Raw genomic sequence first — 27,622 nt, 5'->3', positions numbered from 1 at the left:
GTAGTTACAGGAACAGTCCCCCCCTGGAGACACTCAGGGTTAAGTGTCCTGCTCAGGGACATGAATTGTGACGTTTTTATTTGTAAAAGTCGCCGGGTGGAACGCATTTGTCGGGGAGGTGCGAGGTTTGTAAACAGAGCACATCCTGGACCGTACCACCGCGCTGGCGGGAGGGGGGGGGGCGTCCCACTTCTCCCCGCGGGTGGAACGGTGGCGCATCCCCGTGACGCGTTATTACACTCCTATAACCACCGCCGTCGCGACACGGAAAACAGCACCGCTGCGGGACCATTTCGGGCGGCCGCGCCGACGGGCAGGGGAGACTCGCCGCGCTCCGGCCCCCGCTGAGAGGGACGTTTGGTCCGTTCAGGAAGCGTCCGGGATTTAGGGGCTCCTGGCGCGCCTTCACCTCTGACCCCTGGGCGGGTGTGGTCGCGTCGAGTCGAGCTGTCGCCTCGGAAAACCCCAAATGCGGCTGCTGGTGAGTTTTTATTCAAATATTAAATAAAAACGCGATGCTTTGTCGATCAATAATGTGAAATGACATTTGGTCGCTTATGCGTCGTTTGTCGTGACGCGATCTGCCTGTTGTTGGATATTGTGGTGACGGTCGTTTTTTCTTCTTAAATAATAAGATTACGGATAGCGGGGGTTACACACCTTATTGACATGACGTCATCGCCATCATCATCATCCTCATCATCCTCCTACTGCACTCCATCCCTGTCGGTAATGTCGGACTGGGTATTATATAACGTGACATAACGCTGTCTGTCCCTTAATCTCCGGCTCAAATCCATCTCCATTCCTGCATTTCACATGATAATAATAATAATAATAATGAGGATGAAGGGCAGTCCAGCATCCCCGAGGAGAAAGTCGATTTTCTTAATGTCAGGTGACGACCGGGTGGCTTTTATTATTCACTTCTTCGAAGCCTGTGTGTCTTTTATTTCTTTTTAATTATTTCCAGGCTGCCTTGTGCATGAACCTGAGCCTGAACTTTGAAATGATGGGCATTAAAAATGAGCATTTTCTCACTCATATAACTGTGTCAACAATCATTTGTATTATTTTACTGCAGGCCACGGACCTTTCTGAATTAGCGCCCTGCTCCGGGCATCTTGTTTTTGTGCATCTTTCATTTACGCCCTGATCTGGAATGCCTTATAATCAGTAGTTACAGGGACAGTCCCCCTAGAGACACTCAGGGTTCAGTGTCTTGCTCAGGGACACGATGTGTATTGGCAAGGATCCCACGATACGATACGTGTCATGATGTGATTATATCATGATGTAAAGATAAAGTAAAAGTGAAGTCATTGTCACTTGTGATACACAGCAGCAAAGCACACGGTGCACACAGTGGAATTTGTTCTCCGCCCGCTGCACTAAAGTTATACAAAAAATATTGACACTCGGTGTTCAAATATTACATACGATACGATATCACCACGTAAGATACTGTGATATATTGCTGTATCGATATTTTCTAACACCCCGAGTGGGGTTTGAACCTGGGACTGGTTTGTTTTTACCCTCCAGGCTACTAGCAGCCCTTTATGTAAAACATATACATTTTGATATTACGTATTTATATACAAAACATCACCATCAGCAGTATGGTAACGGCCACAAATTACATATTAAAATCCATGCAGCTTGTAGGGCAGCCTCGTTTACATTTTTTTTTTTTTTCAGGTCTTCCCCCAAACTGACCGGCAGTTCAGGAACGTTTTAGTGGAACGAATTAGACGTGCTGATCGCTCAGTGATTAAACGGTAATTACAGCCTGACGTCGTCTCATTATTTTGCCGCGCTTCAGGTGAAATGTAAAATATTATTATTCATGTATGTAAGTGGGTCAGTTGTGTGACTGGGCCGGGTGGGCGGAGCTGACCTGTTCCCCGCCCCCGACTCATTTCCTCTCATTTCCTCTCCATCGCTGGGGGTCATCGATCGGCGCTGGGTGGAATAAATTCGTGGAATTACGATCATTGGAACACACGTGCACGCACACACACACGCACACACACGCACACATTATTCATTATTTGATATACCAGAATCGTTATTTTCATGCTTTTTTGCGGTGCGAGGATCTGCGTAAAGATTCCGGTACATTCGCCAGTCAGTTGACCTGCTCCGCTGCCAAAACACACACCTCTACACACACTTGAAGACGGATGGTGATGGTTGAGGAAGTGCACTGGGCGTGATGATGAAACCCGAGGCACGAGGTCATACAGTGTAGAGGAACAGAACAGAATAGAAATGTACACACACACACACACTCAATAAATGTGTAATATTAACATGACGGGACGGTACGGAAAAGCGGGCCCGGGCTCCATCGCCGATCAGGAGTGTAAATAATCCGCGTCGTGCTGAGGTGGCTGTAGAAGATAAGCGTATTGATCAGGGGTGTGTGTGTGTGTGTGTGTGTGTGTGAGAGATGCTGCCTGATTTATTGCCGTTTCTGCATTTTGGCGCGTCACTCGGTGACTGTGCAGAATATCCCCGCCATCATTGCAGCGCTCTGCACCATGTTGCAAGATTTAAAACTGAGATTACTTGTGTGTGTGTGTGTGTGTACGTGGCCACACCCACCAATGATTTGGTCTGCATGCACGTGTCTGCGGACGTGTGCTGACAGATGCCGCTGAGCAGCAGATAGAAGGAAGGAGAGAGGGACATGCGGAGGGTCTGAACAGATGTCCCTCATCTTCAGAAGAACACAGTAATCAGGGTGGTAGTAGCCTAGTGGGTAACACACTCGCCTATGAACCAGAAGACCCGGGTTCGAATCCCACTTACTGCCATTGTGTCCCTGAGCAAGACACTTAACCCTAAGTTGCTCCAGGGAGACTGTCCCTGTAACTACTGATTGTAAGTCGCTCTGGATAAGGGCGTCTGATAAATGCTGTAAATGTAATGTAAATGTAATCCAGGCTTCAGTCCAGAGACTGCTGTGTGTGTGTGTGTGTGTGTGTGTGTGTGTGTGTGTGTTTCAGTGCTACCTGACGTTTGTTTGTCTCCCAGGGTTACAGCTGAATGGCCTAAACAAGAATCACATTGATGTCTTGTGTCCTAAATACCAGCCTCTCTCTGTCACTCTATGACACTCTCTCTCTCTCTCTCTCTCTCTCCCTCTCATTATCTAACTCTCTCTCTCACTCTGAACTGCACTGTGCTGCACTCTCTCTCCCTCTCTCTCTCATCCTCCCTCTCATTATCTCCCTCTCTGTCTCTCTTTTTCTCATTCTCTCTCTGATCTGTACTGTCCTCTCTCTTTCTCTGTCTCACGCTCCCACTCCCGCCGTCGCACCCCCCCCTCTCTGTGTTTGTGTGTCTCCCTCTCTCTCTGTCTCTCTCTCTCCCTCTCTCGCTCTCTGTGTCTCTCTCCCTCTCGTGCTCTCCCTCACTCCCTCTCTCTCTCTCTCTCTCTCTCTCTGACCTGTGCTTGTTTTTGATTGAGTTTGACCGCGTCAGCTTGTTGCCGTGCTCCGTGGACGCGTCGCTGCTGGTGCTGGTGCATTGTGGGAACACATGCAGGATGCGCACCCCGCCATTTACGCTGCTGCAACAAGACGCTAACGTGTGACGAGGACGTATCGCAGCTTTTAAAGCGGAAATCGAGACTGCCGTGTCTGTTGTGCCTCCAGGCTCATGCAAAGGATGCTGGGAATGAAGTGAGGCATGATGGATCCAGGGGAGCTGGAGCTGCAGAATGACTACCGTTACCGTAGTTACTCGGCCGTCATCGAGAAGGCGCTGCGGAACTTCGAGTCGTCGAGCGAATGGGCCGACCTCATCTCCTCCCTGGGAAAACTCAACAAGGTACCGAATACTTTTACATTTACAGCATGGACCAGACGTCCTTATCCAGAGCGCCTTACAGTCAGTAGTGACAGGGACAGTCCCCCCTGGAGACACTCAGGGTTAAGTGTCCTGCTCAGAGTTAAAATGGTAGTAAGTGGGGTTTGAACCTTGGTCTTCTGGTTCATAGGCGAGTGTGTTACCCACTTGGCTACTACCAGTTTTATCGTCTTGTAGAGAACAGTCCATACGGGCGTTGCGGTTTAATGTCACGTTAATTATGATCGTTTTATGTTTATCGGGTTTAAAGAGTAATATTAAGGACAAGAAGCCTAGTGGGTAACTAGGTGGTATAGAGGGTGGTAGGAGCCTAGTGGGTAACTAGGTGGTATAGAGGGTGGTAGTAGCCTAGTGGGTAACTAGGTAGTATAGAGGGTGGTAGTAGCCTAGTGGGTAACTAGGTGGTATAGAGGGTGGTAGGAGCCTAGTGGGTAACTAGGTGGTATAGAGGGTGGTAGTAGCCTAGTGGGTAACTAGGTAGTAGAGAGGGCGTTAGTAACCTTGTTGGTAACTAGGTAGTATAGAGGGTGGCAGTAGTCTAGTGGGTAACTAGGTAGTATAGTGCATTAGGGTGGTAGGGTGCGATAGGGTGGTAGTAGCTCAGTGGGTAACTAGGTAGTATAGAGGGTGGTAGTAGTCTAGTTTGTAACTAGGTAGTATAGTGGGTGGTAGTAGCCTAGTGGGTAACTAGGTAGTATAGAGGGTGGTAGTAGCCTAGTGGGTATCTAGGTAGTATAGAGGGTGGTAGTAGCCTAGTGGGTAACTAGGTAATATAGAGGGTGGTAGTAGCCTAGTGGGTAACTAGGTGGTATAGAGGGTGGTAGTAGCCTAGTGGGTAACTAGGTGGTATAGAGGGTGTAGCTCAGAATGTAGGTAGTAACTAGGCGGGTAACTAGGTGGGTAACTAGGCTAGTAACTAGGTAGTATAGTCTGTGTAACACTGTGTGTGTGTGAGAGAGAGACCTTAACTTCACTTTGATTGATTCCTCTTTCGTTTCTGTCTCTCCGGTCTTGTGACTGGGTGTATTTGCCCAGCGTCCCAATGCGGATGTAACTCGTATGTAGCGACAGCAAACAGCGTCTGAACTTTAGCCTGTGTGTGTGTGTGTGTGTGTGTGTGTGTGTGTGTGTGTGTGTGTGTGTGTCAGCCTGTGTAAATATAGAAAAACATTAATAAGATTGCTTTTCCATATCTGTTCATATCTCCCCAGGCCCTGCAGAGTAACCTGAAGTATTCCCTCCTCCCCAAACGTCTGATCATTGGGAAGCGTCTGGCGCAATGTCTGCACCCGGCTCTGCCCAGCGGCGTCCACCTCAAGGCGCTGGAGACCTACGAGGTCATCTTCAAGATCATCGGCACCAAGTGGCTGGCCAAGGACCTGTTCATCTACAGGTGAGCGGGCCCGGGGGCCGCGCGGCGTTGGCCCGGCGGACGCGTGGTTAAAACGCGCTGCGTTGTGTTTCAGCTCCGGCCTGTTCCCTCTGCTGGCCCACGCCGCCATGTCGGTGAAGCCCGTGCTGCTGAGCCTGTATGAGCGCTACTTCCTGCCCCTGCAGAGGGCGCTCCTGCCCAGCCTGCAGGCGTTCGTCATGGGCCTGCTGCCCGGCCTGGAGGAGGGTCTGGAGGTCTACGACAGGTGCGGTCACACACACACACACTCACACACACACACACACACACACGCACGCACACTCACTCACACACACACACACACTCGCACACACACACACACACGTGCCCACACGCACACACACACGCACACAGACACACACACGCGCGTGCACACACGCACACTCACACACACATGCGTGTGCACGCACATACACTCTCACACACACACACGCACACACACTCACACACGCACACACACTCTCTCTCTCTCACACACACACACACACGTGCCCACACACACTCACGCACACTCACACACTCGCACACACACACACACGTGCCCACACGCACACACACACGCACACTCACACACACATGCGTGTGCACGCACATACACTCTCACACACACACACGCACACACACTCACACACGCACACACACTCTCTCTCACACACACACACACACACACACGTGCCCACACACACTCACGCACACTCACTCACACACACGCACACACATGCGTGCGCACACACACACACATACACTCTCACACACACACACACACACGCGCACGCACACACTCACACACGCACACTCACTCTCACACACTCACACGCACGCACACACACTCACACACACTCTCACACGCACACACACAATCACACACACGCGCGCACGCACGCGCACACACACTCTCACACACAAACACATGCACACTCAAACACCCCCCCTCCACACACACAGACACGCATACACTCACACACACATACACACACACTCACACACATATGAACACACACACATACACACACACGTGTTATATACGGTGTCTTCCCACTGCAGGACAGACGCGCTACTGTGTAAACTGTCGGTCCTGGTGGGCCAGCGCGTCTTCTACGGGGCGCTGTGGGGCTCGGTGCTGGTCTGCCCGCTGGTGCGACTGCCCGCCTCGCTCTTCATCGTCACACACTTCGACCGCATGGCCAGTCCCCGCGAGCAGAGGGACATGCTGGGCACCGACCACAGCGTGGTGGTGAGAAAACGTCGTCTTCTTCTTCTTCTGAGCGTCCTTTTGCTGCGGCGGGATTTTTTCAGGTCCTGGTCTTCTGGTTTCACAGGTGAGGGCCACCTGCTTGTCCCTGCAGGACTCGAACGTCCTGGTTCAGAGGAACACGCTGGAGATCCTCCTCTACCTCTTCCCGTTCGTCACCTGCCTGGTCAGTCACAAATCTGGCAACGTGCAAGAAATCTCACGCCAGATCTATTCTATTTTTTTCTATTTCTACCCGTGTATTTCAATATTACGACATTATTATTATTTTTTTTATTGTTTTGCTGAAAACCTACATCAACCATGTGTGGAAGATGGAGAGAAGAGCGGCGTTGCCAGATTGGGAAGTTATACGTTCTGAGTTTGAGAGCAGTTTTAAATAGGAACCTGCATTATTTTTAGCTAATTTGACAAACAAACCCCACTAATACACCAGATTGTAAAATATTCATGTTACTTTGCTGGGCCAGCATAATTTGCAAATAATTCGTCAGCAATAATAATTTGTCAGTAAGGTGCAAAATCTGTAGGTTGTGCTTCTATCACCCCCTTCTGGTCTCCAAACACTTATACCACAGGCTGCATTAAACTTCTTCCTCTCTCAGAGTTTTTCCCATTTATTTCATTTTACTTAAGCGTTAGCTGTTGCTGCTGTTCTCCCAGGACCCTGCAGAGGGAGCCATCCTGCTGAGCCGGGAGGACATGATCACAGTGGTGGCCGCCGCCTCGCTCACACTGCTCAGGAGGGACATGTCACTCAACAGACGCCTCTACGCCTGGATTTTAGGTACGAGCGGGTGGTTTCAGACGGGTTTCAGGCTCTCCGGGTTTATTAAGCATCCATTTTCCTTTCAGGCACGGATATAAAAGGAGGGATGGTGGCTCCCCACCCCACCCAGTCCGCCACGTTGGAGGAGCACGCCACGTACTACTTCAACACGCACTCTAGAGAGCTGGTGGTGCAGGTGGGCGTGTACATCTGCCGCTCGGTGTTCCATGTGTTGCCATGACATGTGACCTGGCTGCTTTCTCAGGCCCTGGTGAGTATCCTGAAGCAGAAGGACTCGGTGACGGGACCAGAGAACATCTTGGAGTATCTGAAGCCGTTCCGTCTGATCATCAGCCTCCTGGACAAGCCAGAGATCGGTACGTAGGCCTGCTCATCGTTATTCATGCGACAATGCATCAACATGCTGACACGCCCTGGTGCCAGTGCAGGCCCAGCGCTGGTGTCTGACGTGCTGCTGGAGGCGGTCCGAGCTTCTTACCGCTACTGCAGAGAGATGCTGGGGGAGGAGGAGCTGAGCAGCAGCCTGAACAGCAACCAGCTGGCGAGGTGAGTTGAAGGAAGAGGAAGGTATGTAAAAAATGATGCAACAAGATGAAATAAACGCAAATTCCTGTCCCTCTAGTATGATGAAGGAGAACAAAAACGCCTCTGAGATCATAAAGACGGTGAACATGCTGGTCGGTGCCATGAGCAGTGAATATCTCTGGGACTACATGACCAAACACTTCCAAACCTGCCTCAGGTAAACACACTCACACACACATCTCATACTAGGGGTGTTGAAACGAACAAAGCAGGGTGGTAGTAGCCTAGTGGGTAACTAGGTAGTATAGAGGGTGGTAGTAGCCTAGTGGGTAACTAGGTAGTATAGAGGGCGGTAGTAGCCTAGTGGGTAACTAGGTAGTATGAAGAGTGGTAGTAGCCTAGTGGGTAACTAGGTAGTATAGAGGGGGGTAGAGGCCTAGTGAGTAACTAGGTAGTATAGAGGGTGGTAGTAGCCTAGTGAGTAACTAGGTAGTATAGAGGGTGGTAGTAGCCTAGCGGGTAACTAGGTAGTATAGAGGGCGGTAGTGGCCTAGCGGGTAACTAGGTAGTATAGAGGGCGGTAGTAGCCTAGCGGGTAACTAGGTAGTATGAAGGGTGGTAGTAGCCTAATGGGTAACTAGGTGGTACAGAGGGTGGTAGTGGCCTAGTGGGTAACTAGGTAGTATAGAGGGCGGTAGTAGCCTAGCGAGTAACTAGGTAGTATGAAGGGTGGTAGTAGCTTAATGGGTAACTAGGTGGTATAGAGGGTGGTAGTTTCTAGTGGGTAACTAGGTGGTATAGTGGGTGGTAGTAGCCTAGCGAGTAACTAGGTGGTATAGAGGGCAGTAGTAGCCTTGTGGGTAACTAGGTAGTATAGAGGGCGGTAGTAGCCTAGTGGGTAACTAGGTGGTACAGAGTGCGATAGTAGCCTAGTGGGTAACTAGGTAGTATAGAGGGTGGTAGCAGCCTAGTGGGTAACTAGGTGGTATAGAGGGTGGTAGTAGCCTAGTGGGTAACTAGGTAGTATAGAGTGTGGTAGAAGCCTAGTGGGTAACTAGGTGGTACAGAGTGCGATAGTAGCCTAGTGGGTAACTAGGTAGTATGAACAGTGGTAGTAGCCTAGTGGGTAACTAGGTAGTATAGAGGGGGGTAGAGGCCTAGTGAGTAACTAGGTAGTATAGAGGGCGGTAGTAGCCTAGCGGGTAACTAGGTAGTATAGAGGGCGGGAGTAGATTTAAAGTAGAAATGTATGAGATGCATATCGGTAGTCGTAATTGAATCGAATCGTGATACGCCGAATCTACGTTCTGCATGTCCTCCAGCGGTTCTGCGGCAGACGAGGGTAAAGCCTGGAGCTCCAGCCCCTCTGTGAACGAGCTCTCCGCCCTCATCATGTTCCTGCTGGACGTGGTTCCTCTGGTAAGAACGCCACCCGCCGGTCACATACATGCTGATAACACGACTGATGCCACTTCCTGTCTGCGGTCCAACAGGAGCTCTACGCGGAGGTCCAGACGCAGTACCTGCCACAGATGCTGAGTGCCATGCTGCAGGCGCTGCACGGTCACGTGACGACTCTGAGCCTATCAGAGCTGACTCAGGGCTTGCACGCGTGCTTTAAAGTGCTCAGCAAGATTCAGATGCCCGTGGCGTACATGGATATGGAGGCGGAGTCACAGACGCAGCTGGAGGAAACAGAACTTTCCCAGGTTTATTGTTTTCTTTTTTTTTATTTGAATTATGGTTTTAGAAATGTTTTACATTGTCAACATTCGTTGTTCGTAGGGAGTGACTAAAGACGGTGAACGGGAGGAGGACGGAGACGAGCAGGTCCACATCAACCGCGGCGGCCAGGTGGGGGAGGAGGAAGAAGGGGACGAGGGCGGAGACAGGGACGCGGGCCCCGGGGACGTGGTTTTCCCGCCCCTGCGCTCTGAAGACAGCGGGTTGGGCCTGAGCGCCTCACCCTCAGAACAGCACCTCCTACCTGGACGCGATTGGTCGGACTCTGTGGTCGGGGTGTGTCCCGGGAAAGAGGACGTTTGGCGAAAGGGCGGGAGCGTGGAAGGGATGACGCAGTGTGTGCAGGACATACTGACCGCTGTGATTAAGAGGTGCCCAAACACACACACACACACACGCATATCCGCAACTCGTAAATCCCCGAACGGGATGCGTGCAGCACACTGTTAATGGGACGGGAAAGTGGGATTTGCTTACGGTTTTGCACGTGTTGCAGCGCGTGTCGCGCCAGCAGCACGGGCTAAAAGCCGCACCATGTGACTTACTAAGCTCTGTGTAATCTCTCCATTAGCGACACGCCGTTCAGAATAGAAAAATTCATGGAAAATCAGTTTTTTATTTTTCTTCATTGACTTCATTCTCACTTTTTGGTTTTTATTAGTCTTAGTCACGTCCATACGTATCTGAGCAGAATCTGATTTTAGTCAGAATCATCCATGAATATTTAGTCTAGATGCAATTCTATTTAACGCGGCCAGTTTAGTACAAGTGCCCAGCAGGACAGTCCGAACCCACTCCATAATTAAAACGAGGTTATCTTATTATTATATTACTGGTACCTCATAGACTCAAGAATACTCAACATGCATTCCGGACACGGAAGGTGTTCTGATTATTCCTTTCATTGTAAATAAAGCGTCCAAATCGCTTCGTCATTTTCTCCCAGCACATCTGTTCACGCGTCAGAAGTTCCCTGAAATCTAATTAATGCCACAAGTGTGTATTAAGGAAGCGCCGTCATCTGTGCGACCGAACGTACCTGGAAGCAGAAATACTGCATAAAAATAGCTAAATTAAACGAGAGGAATTAACGTTGTGTCTTATTTTTGTCAATGCAAATTATTTCCTTACTAATTTGGGCCAATGGTGGCCTAGCGGTTTAGGAAGCGGCTCCGTAATCAGAAGGTTGCTGGTTCTAATCCCGATCCGGCAAGGTGCCACTGAGGTGCCACTGAGCAAAGCACCGTCCCCACACACTGCTCCCTAGGCGCCTGTCATGGTGTCCACTGCTCACCAATGCAGAGGACAAATTTCACTGTGCTGTGCTGCTGTGTATCACATGTAATTTTCACTTTGACTTTCATGATCTCCTAGGTACCTGCTATGTGTGATACATGAGGACCAAGGACGGGTCAGCAGCGGTCAGCCTGACCAGAGGGCCCCGTCTCCGGACAGGAAGGGCCCGGCCACCGGCCGCAAGGGGAGCCGCGACCTGGGCCACATCACCATGCCCCAGATCAAGGACCGGCTGGCCGAGTTCTTCACTCACAGCAAACTGCGGCTGCACGCGAGCCGGGAGCTGCCCCGGGAGGCGGAGTCGGCCCCGGGCTCCCCGCGGCGGGACTGGATGGCGGGCTACGCCCCCCGGGGCAGGGCGGAGGCCTCCGAGGCGTGCAGGCGGGCGTTTGCAGCCGCCTGCCAGCTGCTGCTGGAGAGCGTCACCCTGCCGCTTTACCTGAGCGAGGAAGAGAACCTACGACTGTACGATCGCATGTTCAGCACCGCAGGTAGATACACACACACACACACACACACACACACACTACAGCCAGAAATGTACTTGCCTTGAGCTACGTATGCGTATCTGTATGCAATGTCAGGAACGCAGGATTCGTACGTAGTTAACAGCAAGTGCATTTCTGCCTTTATACCGCGCATACGGCCACTCTGATCAAACACACGAGTTCAGGCGGGACGCCTCAATGTTTTTTCTTCCCTCAGGCGGTGAGGAGGGCAGCTTACCCGAGTGGCTCCGAGCTCTGATGGTGCTGTGTTGCCTGTCAAAGGACCACCAGGTACAGCAAACCTCTGTTATGTATGTTGGTGGAGACAAATATGTCTTTATAAGTGAGTTTTGCACCTAAAACCAATGCATGATTCTTACTGAAGATGACGGCAGATAGATACACACACACACACACACACACATATTTATAAAATCTATGAACGATATTATTCCACACTTTATGCAAATTAATATTGTTCTAATAAACAAATTCACGATGTCATGTGCCGCCAAAGTTGTCCTGTCCTGTACGTGCAGGTGCAGCATGTGGCCGTGTCGTCCCTGCTGGAGGTCCTGAACCACTCCCAGTCCCTGGCCCTGGTCATCCAGGACAAGAACCGCCGCTACCGAGCCTCTGACACCAACCCGCTCGGCGGGCGCTTGCAGATGGTGACGATGCCACCGGTGTCCCCTCTCGTGCTGAGGACCATGGAGGAGAAAACGGACTTCTACCAGGTGCTCGGCTTTTAGAAATCTCGGTAGTTGTGATTTAGTGTGACTGGTTGAGCTTTACTTCGAACTACAAGACGCGCCTGCGGTAAAAGAAAAGCTCTCCGTGGTGGAGTCTCTGTGTACACAGCCATAAATCAGCCTTTAGTCTCCCTCTAAGCGACTGGTCTATTACAGTAAACGTGCTGAGTAAAAGTCCGTATTAAAGTAGAAGAGTGCATAAGAAAGCGTCTGGTCTAATACGGTAAACGTGCTGAGTAAAAGTCTGCGTTAAAGTAGAAAAGTGCGTAAGAAAACGTGTGGTCTATTACAGTAAACGTGCTGAGTAAAAGTCCGTATTAAAGTAGAAGAGTGCATAAGAAAGCGTCTGGTCTAATACGGTAAACGTGCTGAGTAAAAGTCCGTATTAAAGTAGAAAAGTGCATAACAAAGCGTCTGGTCTAATACGGTAAACGTGCTGAGTAAAAGTCTGTATTAAAGTAGAAAAGTGCATAAGAAAGCGTCTGGTCTAATACGGTAAACGTGCTGAGTAAAAGTCTGCGTTAAAGTAGAAAAGTGCATAAGAAAGCGTCTGGTCTATTACGGTAAACGTGCTGAGTAAAAGTCCGTATTAAAGTAGGAAATTGAATAAGAAAGCGTCTGGTCTATTACGGTAAACATGCTGAGTAAATGTCCGTATTAAAGTAGAAGAGTGCATAAGAAAGGGTCTGGTCTATTACGGTAAACGTGCTGAGTAAAAGTCCGTATTAAAGTAGGAAAGTGTATAAGAAAGCGTCTGGTCTAATACGGTAAACATGCTGAGTAAATGTCCGTATTAAAGTAGAAGAGTGCATAAGAAAGCGTCTGGTCTATTACGGTAAACGTGTTGAGTAAAAGTCTGCGTTAAAGTAGAAAAGTGCATAAGAAAGCGTCTGGTCTAATGCGGTAAACGTGTTGAGTAAAAGTCTGTATTAAAGTAGAAAAGTGTATAAGAAAGCGTCTGGTCTAATACGGTAAACATGCTGAGTAAAAGTCTGCGTTAAAGTAGAAAAGTGCATAAGAAAGCGTCTGGTCTAATACGGTAAACGTGTTGAGTAAAAGTCTGTATTAAAGTAGGAAATTGAATAAGAAAGCGGCTGTAATCTGATGAATCAGAATGTTCTCCAGACATGAATCTTCATAAAAATTCTGTTTTTCACACCGATCCACCATCTGGGTTTGTTTGTGTTTGACGTGTGGCTTTTGTTTGTCATAAGTAGCATTTTTTGCAGTATTGTGCTTCGGTCGCTTGTTCAGGATTAGGCTGTGTATGTGACCTCCGTGACCTCTGACCCTCGCTTCCCTCTCAGCGCGTGGCTCAGGTTCTCTGGTCGCAGTTGGACAGCGAGAGGCGGGATCTGCACATTTCCTGCGTTGAACTCTTCTACCGGCTGCACTGCCTCGCCCCGTCCCCCGCCGTGTGTGAGGACATCATCTGTCTGGCCCTGCTGCATGGAGACAAGGTGCATGAAAAAAAAAAAAAAAAAAAAAAAGAGTCTCGCATTTTGCAAATTTTACATCCAATCACGAGCAACTGCAATACTTCACATGTTTGGAAGCCATGGCGGTCGGTGGAGATGATGTTTTAGGGGCGGGGCGGGAAATTCTCTGGGCAGAAAAAGCATGAGAAACAGGAGGAAACCTTTCCCCTTATGACGTCAATAAGGGGACAAATTCCAGATCCGACCGTTTGAGCTGCCGCCCTCTGAACGGTGAAGCAGAACGACCAAAACACTCTTTACACTGACCGCCATTTCTACCAGGACCATAGACAGGATGGAGGAACTCGTATTAATGTTAAATAACCTCACGAAGTCTCATTTTCATAATGTGGGACCTTTAAAAAATAATTGCACTGAGGCTCTTGTACTGAAGTTCAGTATGGTGGAAAAATAACCTTCGTATATACTGTACAGGGAGTGCAGAATTATTAGGCAAATGAGTATTTTGTCCACATCATCCTCTTCATGCATGTTGTCTTACTCCAAGCTGTATCGGCTCGAAAGCCTACTACCAATTAAGCATATTAGGTGATGTGATTGTTTTTGACTGTCAGAAATGTATATTTGTGAATGTGGAGATGTTATATTGGTTTCACTGGTAAAAATAAATAATTGAAATGGGTATATATTTGTTTTTTGTTAAGTTGCCTAATAATTATGCACAGTAATAGTCACCTGCACACACAGATATCCCCCTAAAATAGCTAAAAATAAAAACAAACTAAAAACTACTTCCAAAAACATTCAGCTTTGATATTAATGAGTTTTTTGGGTTCATTGAGAACATGGTTGTTGTTCAATAATAAAATTATTCCTCAAAAATACAACTTGCCTAATAATTCTGCACTCCCTGTATAGTCATGACACATAAAGTGATTATGAATAATCCAGTATCTCAGAATACTAGAATATTAGAATATCCGTTTTTGAGTTGCACCAATATAATCAAAATTGAATGTTTATGTTAATTTTATAATTCATAAATGCACGCACGAACAGCATTACAGTAATGAGAGCATTTGTTTGAGTGCAGCTGAAGGGATTCATGTTTTCGTCTGCCTGATGCTGCTTATTTAGACTTATTCATCCTCCAAGAACAGCAGGTTTTGTATGAGTGTGTGTGTATGAGTGTGTGTGTTTGTGTTTAGATGGTGCGGCTGGAGGCCCTACACCGGTTCTCAGTGCTGTGGCACCTGACCCGCGATATTCAGGCGAACAGAACCACGTCCCAGAGCCGCTCGTTCGACAGGTGAACATCTTTTTATTCCTCCCGTTTCCCCGTCTCATCTCACTTTATTTGAGGACGTCTCTCCGTCTCTCTCTCGGCCTCAGGTCCCTGTTCGTGGTGTTGGACAGCCTGACCAGTCAGGACAGCTCCATCAGCGGAGCCGGCCAGAGCTGGCTGCTGCGGTCGCTGTCGCTGGGTGACGCCGTGCGGATTCTGGAGCCGGTCCTGCTGCTGCTGCTGGACCCCAGGACCCAGAGGACGTCCATTCAGTGTGTCAAACACAACCTCACTGTTGGTCAGCACCACAGGCTCTTTAATCTTCAATAAACCTTTCATGGGTTTTATACAGTTTCATTCATTTGCTCCCCAAGGGTGATGGGTTAAATGCAGAGGACAAATTGCACTGTGTGCACCGTGTCCTGTGCTGCTGTGTATCACAAGTGACATTTACTTCACTTTCATTTAATTTCATTCCGAAATTCTCCCGAATCCATAATTCATGCAGATTTCCAGTTTACCTGATAATCAGGATTCCATTCATATCAATATATTGATTTTTGATAAAAAGTTTGTTCTGTTCAGGTAATCTGCAGATGCTGAGCAGCAAGGACCGACCCTCCGCCATCCGATCCGCTGGTATCCATGACGACAACTCTGCTGGCAGCAGCCAACCGGAGCAGAGCTTGCTGAGCCGCCTGATGGCGGTGGACCGCGAGGCGTTGTGGGCAGAGCTGGAACGACTTCCTGAAGACGAGGGAACGCCTCCTGCTTCGCCGCCGGCTTCCCACAGTGACAGCGAAACAGGCGAGGAAGACGAGGAAGAGGAGGAGGAGGAGGAGAGCGAGCACACGGAGTCCGCCGACACCAGCGGCGCCCAGGCGTCCACGGAGACCAACTCCAGCTCCGGGTCGTGCTCCGCCCCTTACCTGGAGCGGCGCAATGACGACAGCAACGGGGAGGAAGTGGGCGTGGCCAGAGGCGTATGCCGGGTGGACTCCGCGCGAACGCAGGCCTCCGATTCGCTGTCGAGCGACGAGGACGACGTGGAGCTGGAGGCCGTGGCGCGTTCCCGCCACCTGAAACAGCTGAGGGAGAAGCGGGAGGCGGCCGACTCGCTCTTCAGACACACGTTCCTTTACCGGGTCCCGTACGAGGCCGGCCGCGCCCTTTACGCCTTCTCCCTGCTGGAGGCGCTGCTCGGGGCCAGCGGCGGCCCCCTGGTGGAGGCGCTCGGCACGACAACGCTGGACTACAGCTCCACCGCCCACCTGAACCTCCTCCAGAACCTCCTGCAGCGCCACAGACAAGCCCAGGACGGGGGCGGCTTCTACGGGCCGCTGCAGCCGGGCCCCGCCCAGGCCACGCCCCCGCTCCTCCTGGAGCTCCTCGCCTCGCTCTGCCTGGCCTTCATGTGCTCCCACTACCCCAGCTACGCGGGCGTGGCCCCCCGCCACGTCGCCGCCAACCGCGAGGTGCAGGTGAAGAGCGCGGAGGTGCTGACGCGCCTGGCGGGCGAGCTGGTCGCCGCGGCGCGCCAGCAGGGCGGCGAGGCGGGCGGGGCCGGCCGCGAGTCGGCGCGGCGGCTGCTGTCCGTCTGCAGGATCCAGCCGAGCGTTTTACTCTCGCTGTCCGCGTCCATGCACAGCAGCCAGCGCGGCCAGGCTCGCCCCGACGTGGCGCCGGACGCCGAGGAGGGCGTGGCCGTGTCAGAGGAGGGCCTGGTGGAGTTCGGTCGGGGGGCGGAGGTCATGTGGAACGAGCGACCCCTTCAGACCGCCCTCCTGAAGCTGCTGCAAGCCCTGATCGTCCTGGAGCACGACGTCTGGTCCGGCGACGGCCGCGCCCTCTCCCCGCCTGGCGGCGACGCCCACCAGCCCGACTCCGCCTCCCAGCTGGCCCGCGAGTGGCAGACGGCCGTGCTGTTCCAGCAGTCCATCCGAGCGCTGCAGTACGTCCACGCCCAGCCCATCACCGCGCAGGGCATGTTCGTCTCGGCCGCCGGCCGCGCCCTGCAGCCGCGCTACGGGTACGCCACCCACCCCGCCTGGCTGTCCCTGCTGGGGGCGTCGCTGCCCTACCTCGGCCGCTCGCTGGGGCTCATCGCCGCGCCGCTCCTCGCCCAGGTGTGTCGCAACCTGGACGAGCTGGTCAAGCTGCATGAGCACGAAGGGGCAAAGGTCACAGTGAGGTGCGTGTGACGGCTTTTTCATTTGTACGTTTTTTACATTTTTTCAAATGTACGTTCATGTGTGTTTTTTTTTTTTGTTTTTGTTTCGTGTCGCTTTACAGCTCGAACATGAAAAGGGACAACATAGCGCCGGACTACCCTCTGACCTTACTGGAGGGTCTCACCGCCATCACACATTACTGCTTACTGGAAAACAAGAGGGTACACGCACACCCGCACATAGCGGCGTCTCCTCATTAAAATCCTGCAAATCGTCCCATAGTCTCTTATAATAAACAGCCTGGTGTGTCCAAATAACCGTAAACAACTTTCTATCACAGTCTCCTCATTAAAATGAGTTCCATTATCGTCCAATAGAAATCCTGCAAAACGTCCCATAGTCTCTTATAATAAACAGCCTGGTGTGTCAAAGGTCAATTAAAAACCATAAACGACTTTCTGTCACAGTCTCCTCATTAAAATGAGTTCCATTATCGTCCAATAGAAATCCTGCAAAACGTCCCATAGTCTCTTATAACAGCCTGGTGTGTCCAAATAACCGTAAACGACTTTCTATTGTGGTCTTCTCATTAAAATTAGTTTCCTTATTGTCCAATAGAAATACTGCAAAACGTCCGATATTCTCTCATAATAAACAGCCTGGTGTGTCAAAGGTCAATTAAAAACCGTAAACGTATTTCTGCCACAGTGTCCTGTAGGCGTCGACGCCGCCGACATGCGCAACGCGCGGAACGCTGTGCTGGAGGAGTTCCCGCACATGCTCAGCACCATGGCCCTGCTGTGGGGCGTGGTAAAGGGGTCTGACAGCGCCCACTCCAGCCGGACCTCCAACACCTCCGTTTATTTCAGGAGTCCCAAGGTGTGTTTTCCTGTTTTTAATTTAACATGTTTTTTATTGCGTTGCTGCTTTATTACTTTTTATTTTATTACTTTACTCTAGACTGTTATCTGTGTGTTTGCTGCAGACTCTGAGGCTGAAGATCACAGACTTCCTCAATCCGCTCACGCAGCAGTTCGGGGTGCAGGTGATGGCCTCGGTCGCGGCCGTCTGGAGCAGCAGGAAGAGCAGAAAGAAGCGCAGCAAAAACAAGGTGGGCGAGACGGTCACCTATATACCACCTAGTTACCCGCTAGGCTACTACCACCCTCTATACTACCTAGTTACCCGCTAGGCTACTACCACCCTCTATACTACCTAGTTACCCACTAGGCTACTATCCCCCTCTATACCACCTAGTTACCTACAAGGCTACTACCACCCTCTATACCACCTAGTTACCCGCTAGGCTACTACCACCCTCTATACTACCTAGTTACCCGCTAGGCTACTACCACCCTCTATACTACCTAGTTACCCACTAGGCTACTATCCCCCTCTATACCACCTAGTTACCTACAAGGCTACTACCACCCTCTATACCACCTAGTTACCCGCTAGGCTACTACCACCCTCTATACCACCTAGTTACCCACTAAGCTACTACCACCCTCTATACTACCTAGTTACCCACTAGGCCACTACTGCCCTCTATACCACCTAGTTAACCACTAGGCTACTACCGCTCTCTATACTACCTAGTTACCCACTAGGCTACTACCACCCTCTATACCACCTAGTTACCCACTAGGCTACTACCGCTCTCTATACTACCTAGTTACCCACTAGGCTACTACCACCCTCTATACCACCTAGTTACCCACTAGGCTACTACCGCTTTCTATACCACCTAGTTACCCACTAGGCCACTACCGCCCACTATACCACCTAGTTACCCACTAGGCCAGTACCGCCCTCTATACCACCTAGTTACCCACTAGGCTACTACCGCCCTCTATACTACCTAGTTACCCACTAGGCTACTACCGCCCTCTATACTACCTAGTTACCCCCTAGGCTACTACCACCCTCTATACCACCTAGTTACCCACTAGGCCACTACCACCCTCTATACCACCTAGTTACCCACTAGGCTACTACCGCCCTCTATACTACCTAGTTACCCACTAGGCTACTACCGCCCTCTATACTACCTAGTTACCCCCTAGGCTACTACCGCCCTCTATACCACCTAGTTACCCACTAGGCTACTACCACCCTCTATACCACCTAGTTACCCACTAGGCTACTACCGCCCTCTATACTACCTAGTTACCCCCTAGGCTACTACCACTCTGTAAGTAGTTTACCCTGAAGGACTGCGGACGCGTAAATGTTTGGGATTTTGTAGATCCTGCCGGTCCCCAGCGAGGCTCATCTGACCATCGTGATCCTGGTGAAGTCCCTCAGCACGCTGCGCACGGACACCATCCTGCAGCTCATTAAAGAGGTGGTGAAGAAACCCCACCAGATTAAAGGAGATCAGGTACAATCTACACACACACAATTAATTATATATATAAAAACACACACAATACAATGTGGATTTTTTTTTTCTTTGGCAGAAGTCTACTCTGGTGGACATTCCCATGTTGCAGTTCAGCTACACCTTCATCCAGAGGTGAGAGACCTGCTCGCGGCCGCCATATCTTGTTGTTGGTGCCCGGTGTTGCGAACGTGCTGCTGACAGCTGTCACTCAACTCTCCACTTCCAGCCTCTCGCCGCAGGCGCTGCAGGAGAACGTGGCCGCCCTGCTGTCCCTGCTGAGGGAGTCGGCCCAGCTCAACCTGGCCCCGCCCGGCCACTTCCTGCTCCTGGGGTGGGTTGGGAGTTACTTGTCACCCGAGCTCCGTGCTTTTCGTGCAGTATAGTGACGTGTGGTTCATGCCAAACTCCATACGTACATATTTATAATATGTACACATATCCTGCTGGTTTCATTTAGAATTTTCACTCATGGGATAAAATACAAAAGCCATGTTTGAAGTTGAAGTTTATGAGCTTTATTGTCATTAAATAAAGTTACGTACGCGTGCGACAGACAAACTGGGCGACATAACGTACAAACAGGGGACACCGGCATTGCAAGAGTAACATTTAACGAAAAAACATGTAGACAACAATGAGACAGACAGCACTAAACTGGTGACATGAAGAATAAATGTGCAAAGTAAAATAGTGCAAATACTGCTGAGCAAAATATGATGGTGTGTGTGTGTGTGTATATAGATATGTATATATAGATATATAGATGTGTGTATATATGTATATAAATAGATTGATATATAGATACGTAGATATAGATATGTAGATTATAGATATATAGATATACATTTGACAAGGCAGTGTTTAGAGCATATTTTCTTTTTTATTTTAAATAAGAGAACATATGAACATATTCAGCGTTCCATCAGTATTCTGTCCAGCGCTTCATACCCGGTTCGCGACTAAACTCGTGTAATAAATTCGATTCTTGTTTCCCGGATTCTGTTGCCTGCAGGATCCTGAACGATTTTGTGAACAGACTCCCCAATATAGACAACAAGAGAGACACCAGAGACCTCCAGGTGAGTAGAGGAGGACACACTGTCCAGGTCAGGATGCTGTGGTGGAGCGATGGGCGTCTCCTACCGCCGCTCTTCCTGTGACAGGAAGTGACGCAGCGCATCCTGGAAGCGGTGGGGGGCGTGGCGGGGTCGTCTCTGGAGCAGACCAGCTGGCTGAGTCGCAACCTGGAGGTGAAAGCGCAGCCGCAGGTGTGTCTGCAGGAGGACGAGGACGACCCTGAGGAGACCGGCCTTAACGGTAACCGTGGAGACCTGCGCGGCGACGTCGACACTCGGCGCCGTTACAACGTGGAATGAATTTAACGCCGCTGTTCTGTCCCGTTCACAGCTCAGGGAAATGCGATGGTGTCCTCCTCCGCGCCATCAGTGTACAGCGTGCAGGCCCTGGCTCTGCTGGCTGAGGTGTGTGTGTGTGTGTGTGTGTGTGTGTGTGTGTTCATTCGGAGTGTTCAATTTAATCATTAATAATCGATACATCGCATTGCACTATTCCATAGTGACGTTGCTTGGTGATTTTCTAGTTAAAAAGTTTAAGTGTTAAAGTGACGTGATTTTCATTGTGAGACACATGTCCTCTGTATTTAACCATCACCCTTGGTGACAGTGGGCAGCCATGACAGGCGCCCGGGGAGCAGCGTGTGGGGACGGGACCTTCATCAAGGGGACCTCAGTGGCACCTTGGTGGATCGGGATTAGAACCGGCAACCTTCTGATTTCGGGGCTGTTTCCTTAACCGTGATAATTGGTGATAACCGGTGAAGCTGAATGGCAGCTCTGTGTGTGACTTCTGCGTGTCTTCAGGTCCTGGCCCCCCTTCTGGACATGGTGTACCGCAGCGACGAGAAGGAGAAAGCCGTGCCCCTCATCTCCCGCCTCATGTACTACGTGTTCCCCTACCTGAAGAACCACAGGTAGCCGCGTCGCCGCCGCCGCCGCGCTCTCCTCCTGATGTCTCGGGGACTCTCGTAATACCTGTCCTCCCTCCTCGTCCCCCCAGCACCTACAACACGCCCAGTTTCAGCGCCGGAGCCCAGCTGCTCAGCAGCCTGAGTGGCTACGCCTACACCAAGCGCGCCTGGAAGAAGGAGGCGCTGGAGCTGTTCATGGAGCCGCAGTTCTTCCACATGGACCCGTCCTGCGCCTGCCAGTAATAACACACACACACATATACACACACACACACACACACACACACACATGAGTTACCCACTAGGCTACTACCGCCCTCTATACCACCTAGATACCCGCTAGGCTACTACCAACCCATATACCACCTAGTTACCCACCAGGCCAGTACCGCCCTCTATACCACCTAGTTACCCACTAGGCTACTACCACCCTCTATACTACCTAGTTACCCACTAGGCTACTACCACACTCTATACTACCTAGTTACCCACCAGGCCAGTACCGCCCTCTATACCACCTAGTTACCCACTAGGCTACTACCACCCTCTATACTACCTACTTACCCACTAGGCTACTACCGCCCACTATACCACCTAGTTACCCGCTAGGCTACTACCGCCCTCTATACCACCTAGTTACCCACTAGGCTACTACCAACCCATATACCACGTAGTTACTCACTAGGCTACTACCGCCCTCTATACCACCTAGTTACCCACTAGGCTACTACCGCCCTCTATACCACCTAGTTACCCACTAGGCTACTACTACCCTCTATACCACCTAGTTACCCACTAGGCCACTACCACCCACTATACCACCTAGTTACCCGCTAGGCTACTACTGCCCTCTATACTACCTAGTTACCCACTAGGCTACTACCACCCTCTATACCACCTAGTTAGCCACTAGGCTACTACCACCCTCTATACCACCTAGTTACCCACCAGGCTACTACTGCCCTCTATACTACCTAGTTACCCACTAGGCTACTACCACCCTCTATACCACCTAGTTACCCACTAGGCTACTACCTCTCTCTATACTACATAGTTACCCTCTAGGCTACTACCGCCCTCTATACCACCTAGTTACCCACTAGGCTACTACCGCTTTCTATACCACCTAGTTACCCACTAGGCTACTACCGCCCTCTATACCACCTAGTTACCCACTAGGCCAGTACCGCCCTCTATACTACCTAGTTACCCACTAGGCCACTACCGCCCTCTATACCACCTAGTTACCCACTAGGCTACTACCACCCTCTATACCACCTAGTTACCCACTAGGCTACTACCTCTCTCTATACTACATAGTTACCCTCTAGGCTACTACCGCCCTCTATACCACCTAGTTACCCACTAGGCTACTACCGCTTTCTAGACCACCTAGTTACCCACTAGGCTACTACCGCCCTCTATACCACCTAGTTACCCACTAGGCCAGTACCGCCCTCTATACTACCTAGTTACCCACTAGGCCACTACCGCCCTCTATACCACCTAGTTACCCACTAGGCTACTACCGCCCTCTATACCACCTAGTTACCCACTAGGCTACTACCACCCTCTATACCGCCTAGTTACCCACTAGGCTACTACCACCCTCTATACTACCTAGTTACCCACTAGGCTACTACCACCCTCTATACTACCTAGTTACCCACTAGGCTACTACCCCCCCGGTTGGGCACTAATTATAATCCCTTCTGTGCATAACTCCAGTTCTAAATCCTTCCATGCATCTCCACCAACAGCTGGAAGGCCATCATCGATCACCTGCTGACCCACGAGAAAACCATGTTCAAGGATCTAATGAGTGAGTAACATGCTTGCAGTGTGTGTGTGTGTGTGTGTGTGTGTGTGTAATGCATGTCTGTGTGGATTTTGTAGGCATGCAGAGCAGCTCTCTGAAGCTGTTCCCCAGCCTGGACCAGAAGCCCCAGCTGCTGAAGAGGCAGGCCTTCGCCATGTTCAGCGGAGAGCTGGACCAGTATCACCTCTACCTGCCCCTCATACAAGGTGAGGAGCGTGCAGGAAAACATCTGACATCTTACAGGCACAGACCCGAAGTCAGAATTCCGAACTTCTGTGGGGAAAATAACTTTTCCAGAGCGATTAACCGAGAACCTGCGAGTGGGACAGACCCCGTCCGTGGCCGCCCAGATGTTCCTCATGTTCCGCGTCATCCTGCTGCGGATCTCGCCTCAGCACCTCACATCACTCTGGCCCATCATGGTCACGGAACTGGTGAGAGACTCGACTCCTGCTTGCTCGACCGTTTCCAGCGTTGCCGTGGCTGTTCTCATAATGAACAGTGAATAGCGCCGAGATCGGAAATTTCATGCATCGAAAGAACAAATCACCATATGCATAAAATAAAAAAGGTTATTGATTACATCACTTATTTCATTTAGTTTAATCCAAGCAGTAGAAATAAACATGCAAGGCAAACAAATATGGGGTGGTAGTAGCCTATTGGGGAACACACCTATGAAACAGAAGACCCCAAAGTCCCAGGTTCAAACCCCACTTACTGCCATCGTGTCCCTGAGCAAGACGCTTAACCCTAAGTTGCTCCAGGGGGGGACTGTCCCTGTAACTACTGGTTGTAATTCGCTCTGGATAAGGGCGTCTGGTAAATACTGGAAATGTAAATTTAATGTAGCAAAGCTCCAAATTACAAAACCGTGTGGTTCGTCACATGATGTAAAAACTGCACTGGAGAGCTTGCCTGTGAACTACTTCCGTCCCTGCACGCCCCCTAGTGCTCAATACAAGGCTGTGAATGGTTTCCATTTGCAGTTGTAAGGTCATGTGCCTGCAGAATGTGAAGTGATTGTCATTGTGAGACACTGCAGCACAGCACACGGTGAAACATGTCCTCTGTATTTAACCGTCACCCTTGGTGAGCAGTGGGCACCATGACAGGCGCCTTCATCAAGGGGACCTCAGTTGCACCATGGCGGGTTGGGATTCGAACCCACAACCTTCCAATTACCTGTCTGTTTCCTCTCCCGCTAGGCCACCACTGCCCCTGAGAACGGTTACTACGCTCCCATCTAGTGGTCAGGCCTTGAAACCACAGGCTGTCTGCCATGAACATTATTTATTGATCAGTGTAGTGTTTTTGAGATTTGATGTGATGCGTCCTGATAATTCCAATAATATTACAGGAATTCACCAACAAAAACAAGACGTTGCACGTGGTACAAGTCGGTATTTCCACCCGGGTGCGGTTCTGTGGACACAAACGGAAATTTACAACCTGGCAAAACTAGACCTACAGGCAGGAACTTTAAACAGGGACGATCCAAACATGAACCTGCAGTGACAATCACTTCGACTTCAAAACGGGAAAAGTGTAACTTTTTTATTCACCTTGTGAATTTGCTCTCACGCAGATTCGAGTATTTGCACGTCTGGAGAAAACCCTGCTGGACGACAAAGAGGCGTCCAAGTGAGTCTCGTTCCCGCCCGTCCGAAACCCGAGACGTGAAGCTCAGATTTGACGATGACTCCTGGTCTCCACCCCGCAGGGGCAGAGCTCGCCTGGAGAGGAACGGGCTGCTGGCGTTTCCGCAGGCCGAGCTGGACATGTACCTGTCCGCCTGCAAGTTCCTGGACGCGGCCATCTCCTTCCCCCCCGAGCAGATGCCGCTCTTTCAGATGTGAGTTCGCCGTCGCTCGCAGACCCTGGACCTGCGGTGACAGCGCTGCTCACGACTTTAACCGTGTGTGTGTGAAGGTACCGCTGGGCGTTCGTGCCTGAGGTGGACGTGGACAGTTACGGCGGCGTTGGGAACAACCTCCTGGAGGGAGAGCAGGAGTGCAGACCTCACGTCACCAGAGTCCTGGAGGGTCTCCACCATCGATACGGAGTAAAATCTCACTCTCGAGTTGTTACGCTACAAACGCTGTCCTTCTGACCCGGTCACTAGGGGGCAGTGGTGGTCTGGCAGGTGATGGCGCGGACTTGTAATCGAGCGGTTGCGGGTAGAACATTCCAGAACCCCAAAGGTGCCACAATGACAAAAAAAATCACTTTCACTGCTGCTCCACTTATGATTTGAACCGATAAAAGAACAGAATCATCAGAATCTGTACAGCTATAGAGGACCTAATAAGTGAAGTGATTGTCACATGTGATACACAGCAGCACAGCACACAGTGATATGTGTCCTGTGCATTTAACCCATCACCCTGAGTGAGTAGTAGGCAACCATGATAGGCACCCGGGGGAGCAGTGTGTGGGGACTCAGTGGCACCTTGGCGGATCGGGATTTGAACCGGCAACCTTCTGATTACGGGGCCACTTCCTTAACCACTAGGCCACCGCTGGCCCCTTAATAACCTGGCCAACTTGTGTAAAAATGAAACGGTGAAATGAATCTCATAATCGATGCATAATTGATAATGACGTTGCGTTTGTGATTTTGTAGGTAAAAAGTAGCGCCGGTAGTGACTGGCAGCCTGATCTGAGAACAGTGCCACTCTGAGTAGTGTTCTACTTTGCTTTGTGTCTGCGTTTGATTGCCGCTGTTTAATGTTCGTTGCTGTTTAACGTTTGTTGGGATTTTGGCAGAAATTCAAGCGAAGAAAAAGTTGCATTCAGCCGATTTTGAAAATCGGTCGTCATGACGACGCCACGAGCGGCATTAAAAACCGTTCAGACGTCTGTGTGGACGAGGCCTTAACTCTCACTCTCATCTCACTGACGGATTTAAAACATTGCGTGTAGAAAAACGGGTGGGACGTATCGCGATGAATCGGTAATCGAGACGCGGGTAATCGTAATCGAATCGAACCTCCGCCCCTGCAGGAGCTGAACGGGGCCGCGGGCGAGAGCGGCGGCGGCCGCCTGGAGTTCCCCCTGCTGAGGCTGCGCTCCCTCGCCTCCGTCACGCAGCTCCTCCCCTTCCTCCACACGCTCGCCTGCGCCTTCAGGGGCCCCGGTGAGGACCCCGGGCCCTGGCCGCCGGTGGAGTACCCGGCGCGCAGCGCGGAGGCGGCGCTGAGGCAGCTGGAGCGGATCGCCGAGGAGGAGTTCCTCAGCGGCATGGACAACTAGAACTGGGACGTCCCGCGTACGCCGCATGTTCTCCAGGGACAACAGACCTTCTTATGGACGTATTTATTAGGAAGAAATTCCTTCATTTACAAGCTGGTTACTGGGATTAAGCCGGGATGTCGGGAGAATCGCTAACGATTCGTTTCATGGATTTCGCACAAATTCACTTTATTTTAGGACCAATGCTGAACCAGGGACGGAAGCTGGAGAACCTGCTCCAGGTTCGGGGTGAAACCGGGACGTTTCCAGGTTTGGGGGTTAAGCTGGATTTGAAGGGTCCTCTACTCCATTTTCTGATGATGCTGGTGCACCAGGCTCCTTTACCTTCATCCTCCTGGTCTGTTCCGTCGTGTTCCTTTCCCGCCTGAATGATAAAACATTATTCTGGACAAAGTCTGTTCTCCGCGCTGAATGTAGGAATGTAGAAGGGAACGTTCCATATTTTGTGAATTCTGTAAAGGGAATGTTTCCAGGATCCGGGGTATCCGTGTCTCCTCCACCCTCCACTCAGGGCCTCGTGTGCAATGTTCTAGGTTCTCAGAAGGTCTCTCTTGAAGGCTCTGGTGTAATTGTGTCACGGTTTCTGTTTAAAAAGAGGACTTGCTGTAGCTGCAGCTTCTAAAGCTTCTGAGGACCACACTGGAAGATCTGGGAACCGCGTCCACTGCACAGGAAAAACAGGAGACGCACCATCAATTCAAAATCCACTTTAAAAATGCTGGCCGAGTTGATGTTGTGCGTCAGATGTGTTTTAAAGGAATTATTCAGTTGGTTGTTGGTGGGTGTCAGTACGTGGAAATAAACGTAAGAAAGTTTCAGGAAGGTTTTGGTCTGATTCTTTTTTTTGTCATGAAGATGTGATAAATCTAATCCTTGGAGGTGCATGAAGATCTGTGTGAAAGAATCATTAAATAAAATCACTTTTTTTTAAATGTTGTATTTGTGATTTCAAATATCAGTTGTTGACGAATATCCACCCACCACCCTCAGCCCCACCCATCAAACAGCATGTAGAAGAAAATAAATAAATAAACAAACAAATAAATCAATAAATGGTCTAGGAAACAGTCTCCTCTCACTGTTATAGTATTTTACGTTGTAGATGCATTAAGAAATGACATGTCTAAGCTGGATTTAAACTGGA

The 27,622-nt window shown here is 50.4% G+C and overlaps 1 protein-coding gene across 2 annotated transcripts; it reads left to right on the top strand.

The window, feature by feature from the left end:
* The first annotated feature begins 227 nt into the window (after window positions 1–227).
* Window positions 228–27,410, top strand: dop1b (DOP1 leucine zipper like protein B). Of its 2 annotated transcripts, XM_028992337.1 has the most exons (40): window positions 228–481; window positions 1,702–1,781; window positions 3,666–3,840; window positions 5,091–5,272; window positions 5,346–5,516; window positions 6,335–6,524; window positions 6,610–6,708; window positions 7,206–7,329; window positions 7,398–7,507; window positions 7,577–7,688; window positions 7,761–7,878; window positions 7,955–8,074; window positions 9,180–9,276; window positions 9,351–9,566; window positions 9,643–9,971; window positions 10,975–11,387; window positions 11,602–11,675; window positions 11,924–12,121; window positions 13,444–13,596; window positions 14,784–14,884; window positions 14,968–15,158; window positions 15,446–17,051; window positions 17,153–17,252; window positions 17,740–17,910; window positions 18,017–18,142; window positions 19,280–19,414; window positions 19,494–19,549; window positions 19,644–19,748; window positions 20,430–20,496; window positions 20,581–20,734; window positions 20,825–20,898; window positions 21,298–21,407; window positions 21,494–21,643; window positions 23,165–23,226; window positions 23,301–23,429; window positions 23,521–23,657; window positions 24,812–24,867; window positions 24,947–25,078; window positions 25,156–25,288; window positions 26,230–26,478. In XM_028992337.1, exons 3-40 carry the CDS (start codon window positions 3,700–3,702, stop codon window positions 26,476–26,478), a joined length of 6,891 nt encoding a protein of 2,296 aa, XP_028848170.1. In that variant the 5' UTR covers window positions 228–481; window positions 1,702–1,781; window positions 3,666–3,699. The 2 variants fall into 2 exon arrangements, with proteins under 2 accessions (XP_028848170.1, XP_028848171.1); XM_028992338.1 differs by lacking the exon at window positions 1,702–1,781 and having other exon boundaries at window positions 26,230–27,410.
* Window positions 27,411–27,622: the final 212 nt, after the last annotated feature.

This window comes from Denticeps clupeoides, chromosome 9 (genome assembly GCF_900700375.1).
Source record: "Denticeps clupeoides chromosome 9, fDenClu1.1, whole genome shotgun sequence".
Taxonomy (NCBI): domain Eukaryota; kingdom Metazoa; phylum Chordata; class Actinopteri; order Clupeiformes; family Denticipitidae; genus Denticeps; species Denticeps clupeoides.
Note: the sequence above shows the minus strand (reverse complement) of the source record. Positions and strands in the feature narration are given on the sequence as shown.

Coding starts and splice junctions, on each gene's coding strand:
- dop1b (XM_028992338.1), top strand. CDS start 3,700: ATGATGGATCCAGGGGAGCTGGAGCTGCAGAATGACTACCGTTACCGT. Junction 7,508..7,576: donor CTAGAGAGCTGGTGGTGCAG/GTGGGCGTGTAC, acceptor CTGCTTTCTCAG/GCCCTGGTGAGTATCCTGAA. Junction 23,227..23,300: donor CATGTTCAAGGATCTAATGA/GTGAGTAACATG, acceptor TGGATTTTGTAG/GCATGCAGAGCAGCTCTCTG.